Raw genomic sequence first — 19,730 nt, 5'->3', positions numbered from 1 at the left:
GACACTGCGCAGTTGTTGCTTTCCTCCCTGCAATCGAGTGGAAATGAGACCAGCAAAATTGACAGCTGTGGAAAACCAGATTGGTGGTTTAGTTTGATGGGCTGGGGCACCCAGGGACAGATGTGGAAAATGCTTTTTAAATGACTTGCGGACACAGATGAATTTTAAGAAGCAGTAATCAGTAGCCATAAGTGACGCCTGACCACAACTTCAAGTATTTAGAGACGCAGACAAGACCCAGGAAGGTAAGAATTGCAGGCATCCCGCCTGGCCTGGAGAGCAAAAGCCCATCACTTCCTACAGCAAAACAGGTGTGTTATGTCTTGGCTAAACTAAGCCAGGGCAGCGGTACAGAATCCACCATGAAGACAAGTGCAAAAGCAAAACTGAAGTGGAAAGAATTAATTAAACGTGCTGTTACAATTTTTTGTGTTGTGATACTGTCTAGAACCTCAGTGGGACTCCACTTAATGCATAGCTACACTGTCTTAAACATCCCATGTCTCAGAATGATACCACAAAGATAAGGGAGAACAAGAGCCTAGGGAAGAACTAGTGGTTGAGGCTTAAGAGTCCTATTTCCCAGCACATGCACTGAAATGCAAGGTGACCCAACCGATGGCTCATGACTCAACCTGCAGGATGGCTCCATCCAACCCTTCATTTCTCCTGGAGGAGACAAACAACAGCCTCCAGGGTGGCACAAGCCACCTGACAGCAGGGCTTCACCTAAGGGTGCCCAGGCAGGCACAGAAGCTTTCTCTGCATTTTCAGAGCACACGAGGCTGGATCCCAATTGGCACAACCAGATCCCAATTTCTCTTCCAGAAAGGAGAAGCTTGGCTCACCCTCACACACATTGTTTTCACCTGAGTGTGTTTTCCTGCTCAAGCTTGCTCAAGCAGAGTGAGGGGAAGAGATTTTGAGAGAACAATACTCTAATATAAGCTAAAAACAACCCAGCGGTAGAAAACTTACAACCAGCCAAAGCATGTGCTTATTTCAATTGGCATTAATCTTCTTTTTCTCCCCAGGAAACACAGAGAACATGCCTACTTCCCACCTTCCTTGATCAGCCTAATACTCCCTTCTCATCCTCTCCCATAGGCATAAGGTCACCTCTGACTCCTGATGTCCTTTTTATACTTGTTTTATTTGGTTTAGTCGCTTTATCCAAATTTGTTGAGGCCACGGGTATGAACACCATCATAACCTCTTCTCCTACCCTTCAAGTAATTTCTGCAGAAGTGTCAACTGGCACACTCCCTGCGACATGTGCTAAGTCTGTTTTTATGCAATATTTTCATGGATCTTCTAGAAGCATGAACAAATCAGACAGTAACGATATCTGCAGACTAGGAGATACTATGAAAGCTTGCCAGAACAGGAAAATAACAAGAAAGGACCTGGTGACATTAGAAATGGGAGTAGAAAATAGTAGAATGAGCTTCCGTTTGGAAAATACAGCTAAGAAATGCAAAGAAAAAAAAAAAATACAAAGCACAGATGTTTGACAAATTGAAGAAGACTGGAAAGTTGTAAAGCTGAAAGAGATTTACAGACAGTAGGTGAGACCTGGTTTGCAACATCAGACTGCAACAAGAATACAGCCAAAGCTATTTTGGTCTGTATACTCAAAGACATCATCCAGGAATGAAGTTGAGAGACTCCATCTCCATGGCTCGGATGTGACGGCACCTGGCATGCTACACTCTGTCTCAGTACCTCTTCTCCAGAAAAGTGCTCCCAAACCAAACAGAGCCTGAAGACATGCTAAAACACTTGGGGAGAGCCGATAATGAAAGAGCAAAACAAATTCAGCCTGGGTATGTTCGCTCAACACTGGGATCAGAGGTATGTCACGCTCATAGCTAGCATGCATTGTTGCAAGGGTTTTAAGTAGACAGTGATAATCATCTACAGATATATGACAGAAAGAGAGGGCAATTTAGTACAGCATAACTTGACATAACTCAAAGTAATAGAGGAAAATTAAGAAAATCTAATTTAAGATCAATATCAAAAAAGTTTTCCCAACGTAGGAATTATTCTCTTGCAGAAAAGTTTCCCAAGGGAAGCAGTAGAAATCTTAGCACTTGAGCCAGATAAAAACAATAGTAAATGTACATGAATAATTCTGTACTGGCAGGGTTCTTGATGGCATGTTTTAAAAAGTCTTTATTAATTCTGCTTTTTCTAACCTATTAATATCTTATTTCAATAGTCACTGCTTCTCCCTCTCCCCCTTTCCTTTGTTCACTTTCTCCCCGGTTCTGAGCTGTCACGCACAAGCTCATCTTCTTAAAGACAGTGGTTCCCACTAACTACGAAGACTCGTTAATATTCTAAGCTGCAGTGCTCCTCCCTGAAACAGTCCCAAGGAGAAACGAGATCACTTGCATTTGCCAAATCCACCCAGAAAAGAGCTCAAAGCCAGTTTTAGGACTCCTTAAAAATGTGGCAAGCCCTAGAGTTAGCAATACACAGTCTAGGAAAAATGAATGCCCCAGAGATTATAACAGGTCTTGTTGAATAGGACTGTTGCATCTCTTTTCCAACTGCCCCTTCTTCACTGTCCCTGTTTTGTTCCATTTTTCCCTCCCACTCCTCCAGTCTGGTCTCTGTCTTTCTTCCCCTCTGCTCGCCTCTTTTTGCTTTGTCTCTCCTGCACTCTTCATGTCTTCTTTCTTGCTTCATTTTTTTCAGGTGGAGTTGAATGGGTCCTTCCTAGAAATCCCCACCTTCAGTAAAAAGCCAAACAAATGGCTACCGAAAGGCAAAGCATAGCTCACATTTCAACTAAAAAGAGTTATCCTGGCAGGAGGTGCTGGAATGGCTGCCTGGACTGCTCCAGACCCATTTAATCCCTGCATAAACCTGAAATTGAATGATGCTTTGGGTGTACATTCTTACAGGAGCATGAAAGAAAGAGTCACCGTGCCTACTGGCCATGAAAACAAAATAGGCCGCAAGGTCCTGGTGCTATATTGCACAGATGTCGGACAGATTGCAGGCTTCAGATTTGCTGTATGTTTTGGCCACCACACAACCTACATTTTATGGCAACATGAAGTCCTTGTGACTTTATTTTATCTGAGTAGAAAAAGGCACTTTTTAAAGAACTTGTTCTCAGGTTCAGAGCTGTGAAAAGATGGTAAAACAAAGCCAAAATAGCATAAATAAAATGAGGCATAGCATTAGGAACTGACTAACCTTGATTTGTCATGACTTACATCTCAATATTATAACTCACTTTCTGCTAGCAAAGTTTGCCAAATAGGTAAAAAGTATTGTATCCCATGCAAGTCCACTCTCAGAGCCAGGTATCTTGGACCATGGGAACCAGAGGACAGTTAAATTATCCTGAATCAAGCCTTCTTAAAGAAGAAATTACAAGAAATTAATACTTCAAATTTCCTCAGTCTGGGAACCGAATTGTCTGGGGGATCAATCTGATGTTGGGATACAGACATTTGCTTCTCTGGTATTTGTGGTATTTGCTATATTTAGAATACAAATATTGTACTACCCTGGGATGTTCCCCACTCTGTGATGCTCTTGAATCCCAACTGCAAAGAAGGGAGCAGTTGGGGCTCTGCAACTGAATTACATGAGAATCCTATGGCAAAAAATTCCTTTGCATCTCTCCCAGAAGAATGTAAGTAAGTAAATATAGAATATATACATAAATGTGTGTGTGCTTGTGTGTGCACACACAGAGAACATATACATAAAAAAATTTGCAACAGAGTGAAAAGTATGCAACTCAGCACAGATAGTTTTATGAAAAAAAAGGAACACACAGACGGACAGATAATTTGTGAGTGTACTGAGGGGGGAACATGTTGAAGTGGTTTTTTGTAATCCATCTAGTAGAATGAATTTCACGGTATAATACTTTGTCAAGGACGCAGTGAAAGCCAAGCAATTTCACTGCAAATCCTGATAAAAAGAACTATCCCAACATTTACAATCATCACAGCTGCTAAAACAAACTTGAATGTGACCTTCAAGCCATCAGGGTACCTAAGCTGAGACAATGAAATATAAAGAAATATATCTGTTTTAACAAAATTCCTTTGGGACAGGCTAAATAATAAATGGATGACAAGTGTAACTAAAAGTGTAAAAGCCAGCAGGAACTTTTTGCATCAGGCTTTGTCCATCCAAAAAAAAAAAAAACCCAAACTCCCAAACCTCCTGAGATGCATTTTATTCATACCATAAACCAGTCAGGATCAATGAGAAGTAAGTGGGGAAAATGGCACTAAGCAGACACAAAAGCTAGAAATTACTAAATGCAAAGCAAAGAACCAAAACAGAGCCTGCAAGGAAAAATGAGGTAGAGAGTCAAGTGTCTCATGACAGGGCAATATCTTTTTGGCAAGTGTGGATCTGAAAGCATGATTTGCAAATAAATATTTACAACTTGAATAAAATTTCAACACTAGACGGAGAAAACATGGGGCTGGTCATGGCCAGGAAGGAATGCAGACGAAATAAAAAACTATCTCGGGTTATGGAAAGGTTTTATCTGACTACAGAAAAAACCCATATTTGGGGGAGAAAAAGGTCATTGATCCCTTGGACAAAAGTATTTGCAAAAACAGAAAGTAAAAAAGAAAAACCTGCTCAATCTCAAGTTTTAAAACCATCTTAAATGATATATTTCAAAAGATATCCTAAACATTACTACCTCTTATTTAAAGGCAGAAGCATTTCTACATCCAAAATATCCAGCAACTTTCTAGAAACATAAGGTTAGAGGCTAAATGGCAGGAAACCGTGTTTCTGGGACTTGAGAGGCAGCTGCTACTACATCTTGAAAGTGAGTACAGCAAAACCAGCCACGTAATGGTGGAGTTAGCTTCAAGTATGAAACGCAGCCACTGAAACATGATGTAATTAATTCTTAGGCTTGAGGAAATGTGCAGAGAGCCACTGTAACCTGCCCTCACACGAATGCACAGACAGGTGTCTCATTTCACCTACAGCAAAGAAATTATGCATGCTGAACCTACAAATAAATGAAAAGATGACAGAATTCATGTAGTCTGGATGCGTAAATTGCATTCACCGTGGACAGCACTTAAAATTGGACATTTTCTATACCTGCAGCAATTAATTCACCATGCTACCTGAAATATTTCCTATCTAAGTATTGGGAATACTACAATTACACTGTCTGGGTATCTAATGTAATGCAACAGACCACCAATTTTTAATGGCTCTAAGTGTAAAAAAACCACAAGAAAAGAGAGGGAGAGAAAACACCTCCGTGTTAAGTTAAAGGTCTCATCAACTGCAGAAGCTGAGCTTGCTAGGTAAGATACAGCGGTCACTGGTTCAGAGAATATGTAAATTAATTTGAAAAGCACTTAGCACTACACTAGAATCAAATAGATGTATATCCGTGATATTCAAGTTGTATGTATGGCTAAAGCTAGCACTAAAACCACAGTCTTTTCCACTTGGGACTTTAAACCCTTTTAGTAAAATCCTCTCTCTGCATCAAATATTCATCTTCTGAAGGCTGCTATCAGATGGTAATGGACATGTGACCAAACCTGAAAGCTCAGAGGGTTGGATGATGTTAGGTACCACTATTTTCATCAACGCTAAAACTGAAATTACCTCTAGGCTATGAGGCCTGTGAATCTGTCCCTTCAATTCTTTTGTAGCAAGGTTACAGGCAGCAGTAAAAAACTATGCTTAAAAAGCCAAGGAATATGTGGCTTGTCCTGACATCTATTTCCCTCCTACACTCCTTCTCTTTTATACCTTGCATTCTTCCTTGCAGCATGCAGGTTCATCACACCAGTTATCCCAGACACTCCTCCATTGCATCCATGTAGGACGTGGGACAAATAAGTTGAGTGTGCCTCTTAAATCTGTTAGGAAATTCTCCTGCTCTATGTTTTAGAAACACCTTGCAGAAAGGTCTCAGTTACTACTGCCTGCTTCCCCGCACTGGAAAGCATTCAAAAACTATTCAGCTTGCTTATCCACAAGAGAGAAGACAGTACGCTTCTCATCATTATTCCTCTATTTTGTGTTGGAGCAATCAGGCTGAATATTTAGGGATAGAGTAAATTTCCATCAGATGTACTCTCCTAGATGTCAGTGTGATGTTCGTTTATGTGATACAGAACTCAGCCCATGAAACAGAGTGAAAAACAGCAGTGCTTCATACAGACACCCAACAGTCATCACACAGTATAAATAAAGATCACTCTTACACTCTGTTGCTTAAGAACTAATCATTTAAGTGTAAAATCTACTCAATTCTTTTGCTAATTTTTCTGTTATCCATGACATCCACTGGAAATATAGATGATCTCAAAATGCACACTCCTTTATTATTCTGAGAGCATAGTGTAATTCCTTCAGATCAGAATAAAACAATGCAGCATTTAGAGACAAGTTCTATTAAGAAAAAACCTTTACATAGAGTTATGTCTGTTAGTTATCAAAAAGAAAGGAATATTTTATGGAGAAGGAAGATATGCACACGGACATCGAAAACAAACTCATTAAAAAAAGTTATGACATTGCTAAAGTTAATTATCTGTCGAAGTTTCTATTATAAACTCACCACTCAAGAACCAACAGCAAATCCATAAGCTATCACACACCCCAGGTGCCCAGAAGGTCTGTTGAGCTGTGCTGCAGAGACGAGGGAGTTTGAAAGGAGCAGAACAATGAATCATTAGCAGGGACTCTGCAGCTACCATCCTATGATATGTGTGGCTGTGTGCTGGCTAGCGAAGATGGAGGGCACAGTCCAACTGAGACTTTTTTTTTAGCGGAGCTGGATTTACCTTGTATTGCCTGCCTTGAGGAGTACAATACAAGTTCAGACAAAGACTTCATAGGCAAGGGGTAGTGCTGAAAGATGTTTTGAGGTTCACAATAAGGAGAGGATTTGCATAGCTTCGGTGGGTAAAGGAGGCCTTCTGAAGTTTTCATTCATGCATAATAGTTATGCATCATGTTATTCAATTGCATTTCTTACTCAGCATCTTTCTGCTGAATCTTGTCCCCTTTTCCTTCAGTTCACTTAATTTAGTTACTCAATGTTATTCTCATGTCCTCTTTCTTTTATGTAGAAACACAGACTATGCAGCCTTCTATCATCAGTGTACTCTGAACACAGAAGTGCTGGCGCTACAAAAAAAAGTAAAAAATATCAACTCCATAAACAAGACATTCTCCATAAACTTACCATTAAAATGCGTCTGTAGCTGTCTCTATCGATGCCCCAGAGCTTGAGATCTGTCTTGGCCTTGACAGTGGCGGCCCGGGGTGTTCCATAGATCAATGCCAGTTCCCCGAAGCTGCCTCCTTCTCCGATGCTGGTGACCCACTCCCCGTTGACATAAACCTACCACAGCACAAGACAAAACAAGATACAAAACCAGTTTGGGGACTTAGTCGCAGTTTTCCTCCTACTGCCAGTTACCTAAAAAGCTATTAGTAATTTCCTTTCTAATCGTCAATGCTGGGGACACAGAAGGAAAACAAGAGCATACAGTTTCCGCAGTTGGTCCCCAAAGAGGGCAACAACCTGCTTTGTGGACAGAATTTCAAGTCATCTTGCTTCAGTACAACGACTGTATTTACTCTCCAAGTTTTCAACTCCCATGGTTAACTGGCATCGTGTTTTCCCTGTTGTGTTCAAGGCTCAGACAGTCAACAAGCAGAACTGTCACAACTTTGGCTTTTTATTAACACTGTCAAACTTGAAAGGAAGGAGATTTGTTGATATGTGTAATGAGGTTTGCTGAAAAGCACCATGGCCATGAAATGTAAACCAGTCAAAACAGGGAAACATCTTTTGAAAAGGAACATTTTTTTCTTTCCTAAGCCTAGTGCCTCCAACAACCATTTAAATATAACTACAGAGATCTCTTTCTCCCTTAGTGAAGACTACTAAGTGCTTTGGACCTGAGAAGCTATGTGCAGAATTACCCTTTGTCTTTAACACAAGCTCTACAGAATTTATGAAGTAGTATTTGACCCACAGCCGATTTAGATAACATATCCTCTCAAAAGATGGTATGGATCAATACCACTATCACACTATTTTTCCTGGATGATGTCTAATTTCAGAAGAATTCCTACACTTGAGTGCTATGTTAAACCTTCACTGGAGAAAGGGGGACTCGTGCAGGTGCTTTCCGCTGGGCTGCATTTTCCTCACTATTCATGGACGATACAGCTCATGAGACATAATAGTGTATTCAAAGACTGGTATGGATTGTGTATTCTGCAGCTTGCTTGTAGGCTTGCTGTTATAAACCTACACAATAAACCCTTTTCATTCTGTTAATGTGTCTGTGGGTTTAGAGGGTAGGAAAGGCTGTGTGCATTTACCCAGTGCAGAATACATCCCAATCTGTTACAGACTGATAACAGCAGAAATCAACCAGAATGAATTTCATTTGTTTGGAAGCTCTGTGAAGAAAAATAATATGAAGCAAATATGCAGGTATTCTCATCTTAAGCAGAAAACTATGGCAAAGGAAAAGACCATAACCTATTACCAATTACTGAGTAACAGACTAGCAGTTTTTAAAAAACATAGAATCAGAGCTGTGTTCAAGCTGGGCATGAGAAAAGATGGTGACCAAAGTAAATGAACTGGGGTCAAAATTCAACAAAATGTCAGCATTAATTTTACTTCTATCTTCATTTTATGATGAAAAGGCGTATTACAAACTACAGCTGGAATCAATCCCAATTTATCTTCCCAATATTCAATTAAGCTCTGATCCAGCTCCTACTGAGGCCAGTGAAATGGCCAGTTCAGTAGGAGATGGATGAGGCCACGGAGCAGTTCAGCTGATCAAGAGAACTCTTGGGTATCAGCTGAAAAGGAGCAATATTAGCATCACTGCTGAACTCCAGGCAATGTTGTGGCTCTTGGTGTTCCTGAAGCAAGGGGCTGAAACAAAGGGTAAAAATAATCCCAAACAGGCAGGTGGTAGCAGGCTGCCAAGAAAGAGCTCAAGCCACAAAATCTGTAGCTTCATTTCTTCGCCACAACAGAATGAATGTCACATAGGAGAATATCACACAAGAGAACAACAGCAGCATCTCCTTTCAAACTTTTACACTCACTGCAGAAAGAAAATCTCACAGAACACTGAATGAAGGCAAAAAAAGAAGTTTTAAAAAGCCAGGCAAACCCAAGCACTTTCTGGTGAAACAAGCAGGTAATACTATGGCTTGTGGATCTTTTTTTTTGAGACAAGCAGGAGAAATGGATGAGTAAAATTAGGATTCTGAAAGGCTTGTGACATAATGAGAATGTATGAAAAATTTTAAACTCAATTAATCCATTGCAAAATTGTCCAGATGCATATTTGAATGTAGGGATATCCCCTTACTGTGGGGATTTCACCGGATGGATCCAGGGTTTGCTACAGTACAGCCATTCATGTCCTCAGCAAAAAGTCTCAGGGATGACGGGGAAAATCCAATAATTCCAATGAGTTTTGGACCACATCCTGAACATCAACTGACATTGCATCCTTGACTCTTTTTCAGCACACCAAAAATACACATGCTTCTATATGCTCTTCTGTTGAAAAGCACAGGTTTTGTTATTGCAGAAGGGTCTGAATTATAAGCAGGAATTAAACTCATTCCAACATGTATTTTTTTAAGCAATATGGTGACATTTCCTGTTAAAGCAGTATGCATGATATGACTGCAGCCCAGAGAGGGGAATTACGCTGGTAAAACTCAAGGTAGAACAAGTGAAGGATGGACATTTACTGTTGCACAGTTGTTATAAAGAGAGGCTACTACTAAACTGCTCTAAGACTTCTTTAATTTTGCTGTCTTACTTGACAAGACTCCCCAAAACGTGTTTGACATCTTGCCTGTAAACAGTTCATGCGAATGGCCATTCCTCCACACCCCCCCCCAGGTTTAAAGTACTCTGAGGTGAAACCAAATCACTGATCTGACAGTCTTTGGGCCCAGCATTCACTCCCCCGATAAAAATGCCATTTCCAATATCAATCTCCAAAGGAGAAACCACCTTGAGAATAACTGTTGTTTTCTAGGAGGAAAACCATTGTACTACATTCTCTGCAAAGGCCTAAGTCAACAATCAACTTTTGTCTTCGTGACAAAGTTCAAGTGCATTGGTGGCACGTTACAAAGCCATTCTGCCCTTTAACAGAGAGTTCAGCTCCACTATGAATCCCTTTAAAATAGGTTTTATAAAAAGAAGTAGAAAGGAAAGTAGCTCTGTTTGTAAGGTGTGGGAAGTAAAGCTATTTTAGGCTCAGAACAGCTTATGAAAGCCAATGTTATATGGCAGCAGCTCAGATGATCTCCTTTATCCAAAAAAATGCTGGGCTGAGGTTTTGGCTCGGGCAGTTTTAGGCATTTGTGAACTCTCACCAAAGTGGCGAGTACATAAGTGAATTATTCCTAATTGTTACTTGACCTGCTGCTCACAGCTCTGTAATAGCTGGAACCTTCTTCTTTCATGCAGCTGAAGAGGAATGTAGAACTGCAGGTGCCCAAATATGACCAAGCCATCAGGACCATCTACTTTCCACAGATCAAAAGTACTTTAGATTTCTATTGTTTTCCATCATGTAGTATGAGCATTGCAATTTTTGTGGGCTTGAAAATCACACAACTTCGTTCATTTCATTATTTTTTTAGGAGGCAAATGGGAAAAATCTCCTGTGAACATCAGCAGCTCCTTTCTTCATGGGCTGCAATATACATAGGCGCTAACTGCGAGAGAAAATGCAATGAGTCACACACTGCTCAACGCAATAGGAATGCATCTTGGCCTCATTCATCTTCATGTTGTCTAAAGAAGCAGCAAGTAACCTTACCACAAGCAGCAATATAGCCATTTTACTTTGAAGGCAGGATATGAACATCTATCTCTGAGCTTCATTGGAGTGAATTTACCTTTACTTTAATTTTGTATTGCTGATTTCAAGTTAACTCTTAGCATTTTTTTTTGCTGCTACTTTGTGATCTATGTGGACAATCTCATTTGTTCCAGGCATTGCAACTTTTAGATGTTAAATCCCCTCACTCAGATCTGTTTGTAATAATTTGTGCTTTGTGTCTTTTCAAGCCTTAATATTTGTTATCCAAAAATGAAGATGAGGTTTATTTATTCTTGGAAAAATAAGCAAGCCTTAGACATGAAGGGTATTTATATGTGGGTAGTTTTCTCAAATAAAGCCAGTGCTTTATTTGTGGTATGAATTTGCTTTTCTTAAATATAAATATACGAACTTGGAGCCTGCCTTGAGAATCCTTAAAAATTCAAGCTGAAAAACTCCAAACTTTAAAATGTTCTGTTTCAAATTTCAAAAAGCATCCTTCTGAAATTAGAAAGATCATTAATGATGGAAGAATTCAAACCAAAAGCAATCTATGGAATCTAACCATAAAATGTAACTAGTTTTAAAATCCAACAGTATTCTCACATAAACCACCATGTAATTTTCATGTTTGTATATACAAATTAGGCAGTTTCTGTATACGAATAAGGGCTTCAAGAAGATTTGACCTACAATTAAAAGATAATCTTATCTGTTGTCCACAATATTCATGTATAGCTCCACATATACATTTATACAGTAAATACAGAACCTATTTAAGAAAAAATACTGAGAAGTTTTCGTTTTGATTTTCACTATACTGTAGTTTGGCTGCTGTTGTTTTACAAGAAGAAAAACCGAGAATGACTGTAGAGAAAGTTGCTGTGACATTAAATAGAACAGGAAGTTGTTCAGTCTAAAAAAAATACATCTGCTTTAAAAGGGTAGTTGATGGTGCTTTTTAAAGTAAAAAATGTGAGGTTATAAGATTAAAATAATAAACAGGAAGTCATTTTTATATTTAGAAATATGGATTAGAGATTTTTGCAAGACACATACTTTAGCAGGTACTTTCAACATCTTTACTGGAAACTATAATTTAAGCTCTGCCAGCTACGTTTTGGCATACGTTCGCATTTGTCGGAGGAGAAAAGCTTCCGGTAGACAATTGACCTCTAAGACTTCATACCTCATGCCATCATCTACCTTGTATAAACTTTATCCATCTGCAGGGCCAGGTCATGAGTTAACAGTTCTCATCAACCCTGAAGTGCTAAGGAGGAAGACTGTGACTGGTAACGCTATAATGTCCCTTCCCATCCAATGCCAGCTTTGGTCAAAGTATACCTGGTTTGTAGCATACAGTATATGAGAGGAAAACCCCAGGTTCTCCAAGACCTACCTCCTCCTGATTTCTAAACCCCCTTCTTTTACATATGAAAATTTGTGCCCTCCTCCCTTGCCCCATAGTCCATGTGAAGCGTGCTTGCCAATGGAAGGGTATTGAGTCGTCTTTGGCTGTCCATAGTAATACCAAGAAGGAAATGTAGAGATACTTTATTCTGTGCTAACAAGGCTTGTTTATACCCTAAGAAAGTGTAAGAGTTGAGGATAAAGTGTTATTATATTTTAAAATATTTTATTGTACTTCTAATTTGACTCAGATTATTTTTAGGGGAAAATATTAGAATGCTTCTACTTACTCTCTGGGGTGCCTATGCCAAAACTCTAACAGTAAATTACTTTTCAATGTTACAGCTCTTTAAACTCAAAACACCACACACTGATTTTGTTATTCTGGCTTTGTTGGTGGTTTCTGTTTGGTTTTGGTTTCTTGGTTGATAGATTTTTTTTTTTTCAGTTTTGCAATGACTTTCTTCCAGAGGATGGGAATTGTATAACAGCAATTGCAACCTCCTTTATGTGTATCTTTGCACGTGTATGCAAAACCTCGGTGCTTATCAGTCATGATGTTCTCAGAGTAAATTGCTCCTTGCATCCACCAGTCCTGGTATGCCTGCCACTTCTGTGCAGATCAGGGAAATGATGAAGGCAGATAGCCTGGCCAGGCGTTAAAAGCCTTCATGCATAGGCCAACACCAGCTGAACTAGGCAGAAAATGGCTTGAGGCTTTAAGTCTCGGGGTCAATTGCCTACTCTCCAAGTTGCTTTTTTTCTTGGAGAAGGGTGGAAGCATGCCAAAAAATATCTGGCAAGGCTTAAATGAACTGCAGCTCGCTTACTAGCGGTCTGGATTTTCTTCAGACAATAAGGATTTTAGCACTGCTGCCCAGAAAGTAGAAGAACTCTTTTCTGGGGAGCTCTATATACTGTGTGATAGTGCACACCCAGGGGGTCTGGGAGCTGCTGCCTTATACAGGACCAAGATACTCTGAACTAGCTGCCCTGGTACAGACTTTACTCTGTGGGGGGAAAATGGGCTCACCTCCCTGCAGCTTCCCCGAAAAGGCAGTTAATGTAGGTAACTTCTGTAGCTACCAGGGTGTAGTTGCAACTTGCTCCTGGATGAGCGAACGTTTCTTGTGCCTTCTACAGTATCTTGCAAAGGAATTCAGTGTGTGTTTTGGCTGAAGATATACGAAAAGCTTAGGAAGGAGAGAGTATCTAGCTGAGGAGATGGTAAGGTGCAGCTGGATGAAGGAAGAGGGATGCTGAAGTGGGACAGCATGAGAGCTGGTCACAGAAGAGTTCTGCAAGACTTAGAGGGTCAGGAGCTTTGGCTGTCCCTGAAATAAGCTCAGTCCAAATGACATCTCTTAAGTCTGTTAGGATGTATTTGTCCTACATGTCATGTCAGAAAACTGTCCATACGTGTGTCTGAGAAGTGTCAGGATGACATTATTGTGGATCTGTCCATTTTGATCTGTCCTAGCAGCTATAGGCTGATTTTGGCAATTCGGGGAGCAGGGATTGAGAATGCTCGTGAAATCAAAGCTGCAATCTACTCAAAGAAACCCAGTTATTTCATTCATTCCTTAGAAAATCTGCTGTTGCAAGTCTCAAAGACAAGGAAGGAAAAATGTATATCCTGTATCATACATAACTGACTGGAGGACTGCAAACTACTTGGAATACAAAGAAAACTTCTGCCTTCCACTCTAATAGCGTAAAACAAAACTGTGCACTATGCTCTTTGTTTAGCAAAACAGCAAGTCCCACTGAAGTCAACAGAATTGCTCATGTGCTTAAAGGAGGACTGGTGCTTAGTTTGTCAAATCAAGGGTCTGGGATAAAATTTTCAAAAGCAACGCAGTGGCACTGAGGCCATTTAGTCACTGTGGCAGTGTCGTGGTTTAAGCCCAGCCAGCAACTAGGCACTCCGCAGCCGCTCGCTCACTCCTCCCCCCTCCCAGTGGGATGGGGAGGAGAATAGAAAAAAAACCGTAAAACTCATGGGTTGAGATAAGAACAATTTAATAACTAAAGTAAAATAACATGTAATACTAACAATAATAATAATAATAAGTATAATAATAATGAAAAGGAATATAATAAAATTAAATTAAATTTTAAAAACAACAACACAAACAAACAAACAAACAAGAAATGGCAGGTGATGCACAATGCAATTGCTCACCACCCGCTGACTGATGCCCGAGCAGTGATCCACCCCTCACAGCCAACTCCCCCAGTTTATATACTGAGCATGACATTCTATGGTATGGAATATCCCTTTGGCTAGTTCAGGTCAGCTTTCCTGGCTATGCTCCCTCCCAGCTTCTTGCACACCTGCTTGCTGGCAGAGCATGGGAAACTGAAAAATCCTTGACTTAGGATAAGTGCTACTTAGCAACAACTAAAACATCAGTGTGTTATCGACATTATTCTCACACAAAATCCAAAACACACTGTACCAGCTACTAAGAAGAAAATTAACTCTATCCCAGCCAAAACCAGGACAGGCAGTTTTTCAAATTTTACCCCAAATCCTATCTCAGAAGCCTCACAGGTCCCTGAATTGTTCTGGGAAATATGAGATTGTTCTGCAAAAGACTTTCATGAACTCAAGAAACCATTAATGAAAAATGATCTGGACACATGTCTCTTCTTGGGCCATTTGTGGTCAAGATTATTTATGACAGGATTTCAACTTTCCATAAAAGCACAGAGAATGTCGGATACACAACTAACATGATGTCGTAAAGGTGTTTCTGTGTAGATGCCAGGATATACCTGGGAAGGGAACTACAATGTCATCTTACCCAACAGAGAATACAGCAACTGGTGCTCTAAACAAGTCCTTCTCAACATTCGCAGAGCCACAGCCACCTTGGAGATTGATGGCAAAGAAAATGCACAAACCATCTCATGCAATGGTTTTACAAGCAGACACAAAGCTGGCTAGGCCCTAGACTTTTATTTTCCCCATTTTATCACTCCTTTGTAAGACAATATGTGGACATGGAAGATTATCTTTTTTGCAATTAATTGCAAGGGTTTTGCAGACTGTTTTCTGATATCATTTGGTCCCCACTATCCTTGAGCCAAATGCTGAAGAAAGCTTTCCTAAAGGTTTTGAGCAAGGACAAATTATTTTTAAAGAGGATTAATCTATAACTTCAGTATGTGCATTTGTGTATGTTTGTGGGTCTGATTCAAAGCCAGTGAATTCATTAAGCTCAGTATCGGGCCCTAACCAATTATTTTAAAACTAAATTTTAGCGCTGTTCTATAAATATTGCTCTTTTATTTTCTGGCCCTGTGGATGTGGCAATGTTTGCTATTGAGAGGTATGCCTGATAGGAACAGTGAGTCAGACGGATTTCCTGAGGAGCAACTTCCAGAGGCAGAGGCAGCATGTGAGGTTTCTCAGTTCCCAACAATACCAATTAGATGGTCTCCTGACACAAACAGACTGCTAAAAAAAATAACTTTCACTAAAATAACTGTATGCCTCCTGCCCAGATTTAAAATAAATCACTTTCTCCTTTAAATATGCCAAACAAAACTCATCTGGGCATCTGAAGAGCAACGTTGCTAATGAGCAAGCCTGTCCTATTTGACAACTGTGGATACGTAAGATGTGTGTAGAAAATTCAGTCAAATGAGGAACTTGTAGCAAAAATGCAAAAGGGTCAGTTTCATATGGGATAAAAATGATAAGAGGTGAATAGATTATGATTTGAAACACAGGTTCAGAAAGAAGCTTCTTTTCAAAGACTTGATTAAACCACTGCATACTCCTGTAAACATTTTGTGGTCTAACAGATCACTTTACACTTATAATAATACTTGCTTTATTAATATGCTGCATTGTTCATATATTTGGACCTAATTTTAAAAGCAAATTAAGGTTTCTAAGATGAAACTCGCTGCCTGAGGCTGTATCTCAATTTGGGGAGAAAAAAAACCAACACATGAGCTAAGATAACTGATTAAAGAAAATATTTTCCTTATGGTTGATCTGAACCCTCGGGTGCATTCCAGCACGGTGGCCTGATCTGCCAAAGACTGCACACCTCCAGGTGTGGTTAGGGTTCTGAAGATAATGTCATTTGCTTGGTTTTGATACCATATTTTCCTGCTTGGAATGGACAAATAAGCTAGGATGTAAAACATGCCAATTATAAAATTATGCACAAATGACTTAACACAACAAAAGCAAAGTAATGAGACCAATCCTGTGAAATCTATTTCAAGAAGAAAGGAGACAGAACCACAGCACATGGCTGGATCAAGCTGTGTGCCAGAGCATACAATTTTATTATGTAGCTTCAGAATAAATATTATACTGTAAGAGTGTACTTACATCCACCTCGCCTTGGTCAATCACATAGAAGTTGTCTCCTTCATCACCTGGAAGCAAAATACAAAAGGTGATTGTTTCCTGAAGGTCTGCTAAACTATTCAATAATTTCCTGTCTCCATATTTAATCCTGTACATATTTGCACAGGTTTGTACACCAGATTACTTACAGAGAGATTCATTTTCTGAAACAACCTTGCCTATTTGCCTTCATAAATCAAAATATCGCTATGATTTCTTCCTATTAATATCTTTCAATTGCATTAATTTATCTCTTCTGATTGATTCAACACTTCATTCTGTGTAAACACACCAGAGGCTTTAATATAGCCTGAGGGTCATGAAGTCCTCCACAACATGCTGCAGGCACGCAGGTAAGTTGCCAGGTGCGATAACTATGATACAGCACAATGAGGTGTTGAATATCCCCAACAACCATAAAAATATTTTCCATTTCTAATTACTCTCAGCTAGCCCGTGCCACCCTTATGCATTCTGAGCTGTGGTTTACTTCCTGACTATCTTCAGTTAAGGAATGAACATTTTAATTTGAAGTGCTATTTATCTACATTTAACTGCAGCACTTTGAAACCCTGGAGATCTACCAGTGTGGTTTTGTAAGAGACCTCTGCACATGTAGCAAAAGACCTGCATCCAACCGAAATGATTCTATGATTCTATGATAACTTATGATATAGCTACACACTTAGATGCTTTTGGAATGTGGTTATTCTTCCCGTTAAGCAAAGAGGGTGAAATCTCAAATGGAGAGATGCGAATTGTACAATCTTAGCAAACATACAAGGGAAAAAAATGAGAAGAATAATTACCCTGTTGTATGACTGTTTCTCCTGCGATGTGTGTGACAGGGAACATGGCATCAAATATGTCACTGGAAAAAAAAAAAGAAACATTTATTGATGAATCAGACCTATTTCTTATCTAGTCAGTAGACCTACCTTCACTGTTTCATTTAGCTTTCATTAACAGATTTTGCAGAAAAAGAAAAGGAAAATGGTAGTTGTAACTGGAAAACGAGCCCCTGCTTGGCAAGAAATCAAAATAACTAGTTAGGCACAAGCTGTGGTTTAAAACTAAGTGAGACCGCAATTCAGTGCATGTTATTTTGAAAAAAACTCCTGAATTATATGCATATAGGCCCCTTCTTACAGCACTGCACAAACTAGCCAGCCTGCGTATTTTATTGCCTAAGCAGACAGATTTCAGATTTTCAGCTGCGATCAGTACGTGTCACAGCAGTAATTGCTAGATGCCTAAACGGGAGCTCTCCTCTTCTGAACATCTGGCCTTGCATTTACAAGCAAAACCTGTTCCACAATACAGAGCACATTTGGAAAGGTAGATGGCTCTAAATTAATGTAGCATAAGACCTGGCAAAAGACTGCATTCACAGTACAGAAGAGGCCAAACTCTGAAAATCTTAGTGAGTTACTCGTGAGAAGGGAATTCGACCAATGCTACAGAAACACCAAAGCTGCAGAAGAGCCTTGTGCTCATTAATCATCGCTGAATTACACACCTTACTGTGGTCTCCAGCATACTGTCACATATCCTTAAAAGGCCAGGCAGAGCAGTAAGGACGGGAATGCACCCTGCACCAACACTTTGGGCAACTTGCCCAAATCCAGTCCTTTGTTTATTGAGGGAAACAGCAGGCTCTGTGGAGCCAGGGCTTCCTTTCCCCACATCAGATTTTGGGGAGCTTATTTTGAGAAGCATGAACCACACCGAGACGGGCACTCCCCACCTCTCTTCCCCTTCCTATGTATCAGTCTCAAGGGCTAAAGGAAATAGCTCCCCGACACAAACAAAAGGCAGCAAGGAGGAATTGTTAACTAGTCTCTTCCCTGGTCTGGTCTAGGAATGGTCCATCCAGGGACCACCGATGACAGCGGTGAGATGAAACGCTTCAGCCTGGAATGGAGCAAAGTCCTCACAATCCTAACAGAGCGCGAGCAGTGAAGAAACCTCAAATTTTCATCAAAATAGCCAGAAGATCAGCAAAAAAACCCATGCTACATTTCAATGCCTTATATGGCAAATGCATATTGTAAAATCCCATTATTAGCTTATTTCCTGTTCAACTGTTCCAGAATTTATTCAGGCTCAGTTCTAGGAAATGTTTCACTCCTAAGTTCAAATTGGTCATGTCTTTCCTCTTCAGCAGCCAGAATGTTTTTGCTCAGTATTGCAGCTCTGCGTCAGCACCGCTTGTAGGAGAACTGGGAGATTTCAAACCAGGCACCTCCCGCTGCTCCACAGTACCTGCAAGGGATGCTTACCCCATGACCTATAATAAAATGATATATTTTATGCCTATTGTTTCATCAGGCCAAGCCTGTGCTATTTCTACTCACATTCAGGAAATACCTCCACCACGGATAAAAAGCCTGCTCAGAGGCTCTAAGGAGAAACCTCTTTCTCACCTCATTCTGAGCACCAATGTAAAGACCTATAATAAATTATTCTGAAAAGTATATGGACTGTATTCTTAAATCCACTAAACTCATTTTTAATGATCTTAAATGGGTTCAGCATTTCTCCAGTTCAAGGGACTCCTCTGTTGGCAGAAAGCATCTGGCTGGTGCAGGCTGTGGAGCTGGTCCCTGTGCCAACCCTCGGTGCCCTCCACCTAAAAGAAATGGCAGCTGAGGTTCAGATGAGATGGGGGAAACTACCACGATGGTAGGTGCCGAACGGGAACAGCCACCGAGGGACCTTATGTCGATGAGGCAAGTCAAGCTGTTCTTCACAGTAGCTCTGGGACCTGAAAATTCAGTATGACAGAGGCTCGTTTGCCTCCCTGTGGCTTTCCCTTGGCTGTGCCTGGGCACTTCACTGAGCTTTAAGAAGAGTCCTGCTGCCTGCAGAAGATTTACTGGAGGAAAAGGCACTCTGCGTGGCAGAGAAGAAAGTCCTCAATGTGATACATCCAAAAATAGGCACAACACTGTGAATATCAATAACCAAAGCAAAATATGACTATTTGAACAAACTTGGAAACTTTTTTAAAATAGAAATACAAAGGAAATAACTACCTACAGTTTCACTGTTTCATCTTTGTTTTAAGG

The 19,730-nt window shown here is 40.1% G+C and overlaps 1 protein-coding gene across 4 annotated transcripts in view; it reads right to left on the bottom strand.

Annotated features, from left to right (window-relative positions):
- Nucleotides 1-19,730, bottom strand: part of PRKAR1B (protein kinase cAMP-dependent type I regulatory subunit beta) — a 103,502-nt gene that overhangs the window by 26,241 nt on the left and 57,531 nt on the right. For all 4 annotated transcript variants that reach the window (XM_052772371.1, XM_052772370.1, XM_052772373.1 and 1 more), the window contains exons 5-7: nt 17,469-17,530; nt 16,642-16,688; nt 7,226-7,384 (exon numbers count right to left, since the gene is read on the bottom strand). In XM_052772371.1, coding sequence (XP_052628331.1) covers nt 7,226-7,384; nt 16,642-16,688; nt 17,469-17,530 — 268 coding nt within the window. The remainder of the gene's footprint in view (nt 1-7,225; nt 7,385-16,641; nt 16,689-17,468; nt 17,531-19,730) is intronic.

The sequence above is a fragment of the Harpia harpyja genome, chromosome 21, assembly GCF_026419915.1.
Source record: "Harpia harpyja isolate bHarHar1 chromosome 21, bHarHar1 primary haplotype, whole genome shotgun sequence".
Taxonomy (NCBI): domain Eukaryota; kingdom Metazoa; phylum Chordata; class Aves; order Accipitriformes; family Accipitridae; genus Harpia; species Harpia harpyja.
Note: the sequence above shows the minus strand (reverse complement) of the source record. Positions and strands in the feature narration are given on the sequence as shown.